Source organism: Eulemur rufifrons, chromosome 6 (assembly GCF_041146395.1).
Source record: "Eulemur rufifrons isolate Redbay chromosome 6, OSU_ERuf_1, whole genome shotgun sequence".
In the NCBI taxonomy this organism is placed as follows: domain Eukaryota; kingdom Metazoa; phylum Chordata; class Mammalia; order Primates; family Lemuridae; genus Eulemur; species Eulemur rufifrons.
The window spans coordinates 68,310,845-68,317,780 of NC_090988.1; the positions used below are offsets into that span (position 1 = coordinate 68,310,845).

The following is a 6,936-nucleotide window of genomic DNA, read 5'->3' on the forward strand; positions in this document are numbered from 1 at the left end:
GTGGACCTTTTCCACTTTTATTCCTTCACTGTCAACTACTGATGTAGTGTTATTACAGCCTTAATTAACATTGAGGCACCATTTTCTCATGTTTGGTAGTTGAGCTAGCATTTGTAAGTTAAATGCTAAAGTTGAATTCTGACCTGTGCCATCATGTCTTGCTTTCTCTTCTCCCTAAATAGAACTACAGTGATTTTATCTTCTTGGAGAATGATCACAAGTTTGTTGCCTTTTTTAATGAGTTCCTTTTTTTTCTGATTTCACAGATTGGTCAAATCATTGTGCCACAACATTCAGAGAAGATGGACTATGGACTTACCTCACTCAGATTGTGGCCTGTTCCCCTTGGGTTTTGTATATCTTTATGCTAGCAGCTTTCCATTTCTCATGGTCAACATTTTTATTATTAAATCAACTCTTTCAGGTATTTTATTTCTCTTCTTATAATGCCTTTGAGTAAAATCTCCAACAACTTGTAGTGAGGTAGAAAGACTTGAATTAAAAATCAGAAGATGTGGATTCTAGTTTCACCTCTGTCACTTACTCTGTGGGTCTAGGCATGTCATTTGACCACTCTTGAATTTCAGTTTCCTTGCCTATAAAATGAGGATATTAATGCCTGTGTACTCTCACAAGATGGTTTAAAGGTTAGCATGATATTAAATAATTGTTAGAGCCAGACCTAGAAGTTATCTAATCTGACCTCTTTATTTTGCAGATAGAGGTATAAAGAGGTGAATTGAATTGTTCAAGGTTACCCAGGGTGTGGCAGAATCAGAACTGGAAACTTAGGTCCTCCAACAGTTCCATTTAAGGGGTTTTTCTATCATACAATTAAATTATATGGTGTGTGCAAGAATGACATAAACTGTAAAGCATCATGCAAATGCAAGATGATTATTTTCCCTAAGTTTTTCCAACCCTATTTGTTATCCTTGTTACTATTCAGTGCTTAAGTGGATGGGAGTGGAAAGCAATGAAAGATAAATCACTAAGCAGTGGACGTGGTAATTACGTTTTCAGAGAAGGCCATGGCCATTAGAAAGTTCAAACTCCAGGGCAGTAGTCACCTTCAGCTTTCTCTGAAGCTTCTGTCCCTTCCCTGCCACCTTCTCCTATGAGCCTAACCTAATTCTCATTGTTGCCCTGTCCTGCCCACATGGAATGGGCTGCAGGCGGTGGTCAGTCTGAGGCAATTACTGCAAGACCACAGATAATTAGAGCATTATTCAACCAAAGCAAAATGTATTCCACTTTTATGGGGAAGTAACCAGTTTCAAAATAATGATGATAACAATAAGAAAGATAAGGAGGGAGGAAGGGAAAAAGAAGAAAAATGTTAAGGAAAGGAATTAAGTTAATAATATTGACTAAACTGAGATTGCTGAGCATGCTTCCTAATCTATCCCTCTGACATCAACAGATTCAGGTAGCAAGAATGGATATTAGCATCAGTGATGATTAATATTAATTATCATTTATAATACTATATTATTTATTTGTGCTTTATTTATTTTTCAGAGCACTTCCCCATCTATTTCCTCACAAGCATTTGAGGTGTAGACCATGCCAAAGTAGTGTCTCTATTTTATGGATGAGAAAACTAAACCTAAGAGATGTCAAGCGCCCTGCTTATAACCATAGGCCTAGTAAGAGACGGAGTAAAAATCAGAACCCAAGATTTGAGACATCATTTCTCTTTTTTCTGAACTCTTAGAACAAGTGCAAGTATATGAGAGTATAATATCCTTAATTTTTTAAAGAAAGGTTAATATATTTTTCTATACTTTCTAATTATGCAAAGGCAGAAAAATAGACTCAAAGTTTCAGATAATATTAAAAAATAGGAATTTAGAACAAAATTGTTTCTCAGCAAACAAAACAATCCAGTACTTTGAAAACTTGCATTTCCTGAGTGCTCTGGTTAGTCATGGCTTTGACTGTAACGAGTCAAACTGAGTAGACAGACTGCTGGTCAGGAGCATGGGCTTATTTTCACACTGACTGAGGTGTCAGTCCCAGCTCTGCTGTGTGGCCTTGGACCCGTTACTTCACCTCTCTAAGCTTCTGCATTTGGTATTTTAAGTATATTTTCTCAGATCCTTAAAACAATAGGATGAGGGATGGTGCGATGAGGCCCATTTTACAGATAAGGGTCTTGATGTTTGAGTTGTTTTGAGGATTAAATGAGATAACTGAATAATTGGGGATTTTGGTGATACGAGAATTTTTAAGTCACCTTAATTCTTACTCTTCCCCAAATGTATGGATTTAAATGTTCTTCACTTCTGGTTATTAACTTTTTCTTTGGCCCTTTTCAAAGAGATGCTAAGAACACACAGGTTGGGGTCATTGCACTGATACCGACCTTAGATTGTTTTATTCATCGAAGAGTTGCATGCTGAATGTGTTAAGCATCTAAACGTGACCATAAGCCATGACTTGAATTAATAGAACAATTATTTCATGACTCTCCGTCAATGCACAGTGCTTTTCTTGAATAAAAATTAGACAACCAAAAAAGTACAAAATGCCCAGCTATTATATTTACATAGGAAAATATGGTTTATGGCAACTGAATCTCTGCTCTCACCGTGGTCCCTGGTTAGAGGCTAGAGGGTATTGTCTTTGGGGGAGGGGATACTATATGTTTGCCCATTTCCTGTGGCGGAGCTACTCTGTGGTCTTTTTCACGTACCTTGCAACCATCTTTTTCAGATTGCTTTTCTGGGCCTGACCTCCCATGAGAGAATCAGCTTGCTGAAGCAGAGCAGGCACATGAAACAGACGTTGTCCCTCAGGAAGACACCATACAAGTAAGTGAGATCTGTTCTAGCCCCAGAGTTCTGTGGAAGAATCTTAGCCACTGGTTTCCCAACCTTGTGCCACCTCCATGGCCACACTGCTATTCTCTAACTTGCTATCTGGTAGAGTTGAACCCCTCTTTCTTAGAAGCCTCAGTGATGGGGTGAGCAGTAAGGTCATGAGTCCCAAGGTGATAAAAATTTGGGATTTAGTTGACTGGACCCAGCAGAAGTAGTAAGTGACTTTGAAGTTTTGCCAAGTTGGGGACTCTCTCCACTCAAGCCACACGGTCACAAGGTTGCACATTGCTGGCGCGGAGTCACTGTGAGATAATTAAGCACGTGGCTGAGAAAGTCAGCCACAAGGCTCTCTGTAGAAAGCGTTAGATCGTGTGCTTTGCCAAGATTTTCAACCTGGCTTTCTATCACCAGTGATTCTTTTAGCCCTGTGTTTAATGTGCCCACCTGTGTCGGGGGAAAGCCCATTTTTCAGGTTTGGGGTATGTTCCCCCTGGAGCACTGGTTGTATAAAACCTGTCCTCAGTTGAAAATGAGAGTGTCTGTAGGAAGGCTGTCATCCTGTGATATGAAAGATCATGCTTTGAAGCTTATCTCCCTGCCACCTATATCGGGGTCTTAGAGGCTGGGAGTGCTGCAGAGGTGACCTAGAGCCCTCTAGGGATTTGCATGCCTACTGCATATCTCACAAGCAGTCTATTTTAAAGCATACTCTCGGTACAAGATGAAACTGTTAGGCTGCTAGACCAGAGAATCAGAGACTGGAATATGACTGCAATGTGTATTTAGAGAGGAGAGAAATTGACTTAATTGGGAAGAGGTGGCTAAAGCAATGGGGAATGGTGAGCAGGGTAAAGCTTGTGATAATCCTTTCACACTGGCAGTGATAATAAAGTCCCTTTGTCGGTGGTCCAGCAAGAAGAATAAATAATTATCCTACTAAAGCATGGAAGCCTTATCGTGGAGGTGGAATTTGAAGCTGAGCCTTGGGAGATGTGGGGCAGGGTGCAATAGAGAAGGGAGGAAGGACATTCAAAGCCCTGGAGAAGAGTCTGAATAGAAGGACAGGTGAGAGCTGGAGCACGTTTGCTCAGTAACGGCAGCATAAACTAGAGGAACTAAAGGTAAAACCTTAGAGTCGCTTTGAATCTAGCTTCCAAAATCCTGCCCAAACCAAAGATTTCATTTGTCCTCCCCTAAGCTCACTATAGTAGTCCCCCCTTATCCCCGGGGGATGTATATCAAGACCCTTAGCAGATGAAACTGTAGATAGTACTAAACCCTATATATGCTATGTTTTTTAGTCTGATAACTGAAATGGCTAACAGGTGGGTAGCACAGGCAGTGTAGATATACTGGACAAAGGGATGATTCATGTCTTGGGCAGGTAGAGCTGGATAACTCGAGATTTCATCATGCTACTCAGAATGGCATGTAATTTTAAAACTTATGAATTGTTTATTTCTGGAATTTTTCATGTAATATTTTCAGACCACAGTTGACCACAGGTAACTGAAACTGAAACCTCAGATGAGGGGGGACTACTGTACCTCATGAGCGAGGCCCTACAAATTCCCAGAATGTCTACCCACTACCACCCCATCAGTTCTGCATAGTCAGCCCTCTACTGAGGAAGCGGCTCCCAAGTAGCGTTGCTCCTTTCCTGACAGCAGCACCTTCATCCCCCATGCAGAACACAGTCATCCAAACAGCAGCACTGTGTGTAAGGGATTGGGCTAGACACTTAAAAGATAGGGAATGTGTATAAAAATTAGCATTCCTCATAAGTGGAATAGATAGTAGTACTGCAGGAATTTATTGGAGAAAAAATGATGCTGAAGACAGTTGTAGTCAGGAAAGCTCCAGTGGGAACATGGACGTTGATTGGCTTGGGCCTTGAGAACTGATAAGACTTAAATAGGTAAGGGGGCTACCTGAGGTAGTGGTGGATGTTCCCCCCATGTGGGTTCCAGACCCACACAGTTACGATCATGGGAAAAATAGAGCCAGAGTAGCTGGAGCAGGAGGTTTCTAAAGATGAGTTTGGAGAGCTAGAACTTGAGTGGTACATTGTATAGAGCATTGAATACAAAGAAGAGGAATTTGGATTTGAGCTCTGGGCAGAGGAGCATCTTTAAAGGAAAGAAATTTATTGATGTCAGTGACCAGTCCAGTGAGTGGGGGACCCAAAATAAAGTGATGAAGAAAAACCCAATTTATTTGCTGGGCATATTTCAGGGAATCTCAAAATAGGGATTCAGGTCCAAGAAAGTAATTAGGCTTCAGTTTTAAGTTCCCATGAGCCCAGGAACTGTCTTAGTTACTTCTGGATTTCTGCAGGATCTTCAAAGAACATTGTATATTATAGATTCTCAACAAATGTATATGGTTTGAATGAATGTTTGTCAAGAACTACACAGGAAATGTGGTAAGACGTGTTCTCTTTTTTTCTTGGCAGCCTTGGATTCACGCAGAACCTGGCAGATTTCTTTCAGTGTGGCTGCTTTGGCTTGGTGAAGCCCTCTGTAGTAGATTGGACGTCACAGTACACCATGGTCTTCCACCCAGCCAAAGAGAAAGTTCTTCGCTCAGTATGAAGAAAAGTAACCCAAAACTCTCAATCTGATTTGTTTTTGTTTATGTTGACACCCTGTGGTCTGAAAGTGAAGGTTTAGAGTTCACCTAAGCCCAAAGGGAAACACTGATGGTTTTTAAAGCCATTTGGTAAAAACAGAAGTTCTCAATAAAGGCATTACACTTTTTTAGATTTAGAAAGATGGACTGTTCCTGTACAACTTTGGCAGACATCTACAAAAAAAAAAAAAAAAAAAAAAAATTATATTTTTCACAGGAAAATGCAAGCTATCCTTTTTTTGGAGGTAATATTCACTAATTATGGATAAAATGGAGTATTTTCAGATATGTTATTGGCTGTTTCAAAATAGTACTATTCTTTAAACTTGTAATTTTTGCTAAGTTATTTGTCTTTATTGTATCTATAAATATGTAAAAAATATTTAAATAGATGTACCTGTTTTGCTTTCACACTTAATAAAATTTTTTTTTTTGTAGTTGAGACTTACTTTCTGACACTTAATACTTCTAGAATCTTAAATTGAGAAAAGATGTACATAGGACATAGAGCAACGAGTTCATAATTTCAAGAATGAGTTGAGATTACTGTTAACAGCAATAAGCAAGATCTAATTTAGTTTTCCATCTTACTTACAAAGAACATAGAAACTCTTAAAGTTTATTATTTTTACTTAGTGCTCTCAACATACACTGGTGTTCTGGAGGAAATGCTAATTCAGCTTTAACTCTTGGTATAGCATGTATACGCCCTTGGGCATGGCACCTTCCTGCTGAAAAACCTTCAGTGGGTTCCCCTTGCTTTTGGGGTAAAGCTGAAATTCTTATCATGACCTACAGGGCCCTGAACGATATAACCCTGTTTTGTTTCCTGCTGTCTTGCTAGACCACACTTGGTCCTCTAATCACATTGACCTTTCAGTTCCTTAAGGATCTGTTCTTTCTTCTATACAACCTCGCAGATAAAGAGCCTAAAGCCAAAAGAAGTTTGTACGTGCTCCAAGGTCACACAGATACTGTTAAATAAGTGGGGTTGCCACTCTAGAATCCCAGTCACCTAAAATATTACCTGACACATAGTGTTCATTCAGTAAATATTTGAATTAATTTTTTACCTAATTAAACCCAATTAAAGGGTTTTTAAGAAAGACATGATGTGAGCAGAATTGTGTTTGAAGCCTCTGATTCTCAATTGAGGGACAAAAGGACTTTTTAGTCTATATCCTCTCTCCCCTCTCTTTTCTCACCAACCCCTACCAAGTGAGTGAGCATTGTGGTCCAAATTGTGGTCCACAGGCCATTTAGATCCCAATCACAGGGGCAAGTTGGGGGTTCCAGGGCTCACTGGTTAAAAATTCACATTTTCCATCTCAGACCTTTCAAATCTGTCTCTGGGGAGTGAGTTTTCAAATTCTAATTTTTGTCAGATTCCCCAGTTGGTTCTTACCTGTACACACTACTGTTTGCTTAAGGAATCTTACCCGCTTCCTTCTAGTTTGTCTTTTCCCTCGGGTACACATTG

At 39.7% G+C, this 6,936-nt stretch overlaps 1 protein-coding gene across 1 annotated transcript in view; it reads left to right on the plus strand.

The window, feature by feature from the left end:
- ZDHHC13 (zinc finger DHHC-type palmitoyltransferase 13) overlaps positions 1–5,893 on the plus strand; it is a 46,719-nt gene extending 40,826 nt beyond the window's left edge. Inside the window, exons 15-17 of the mRNA XM_069469688.1 lie at positions 267–424; positions 2,719–2,816; positions 5,281–5,893. Of these exons, the coding sequence (XP_069325789.1) occupies positions 267–424; positions 2,719–2,816; positions 5,281–5,419 (395 nt within the window). The 3' untranslated portion in view covers positions 5,420–5,893. The remainder of the gene's footprint in view (positions 1–266; positions 425–2,718; positions 2,817–5,280) is intronic.
- The last annotated feature ends 1,043 nt before the right edge of the window (positions 5,894–6,936 follow it).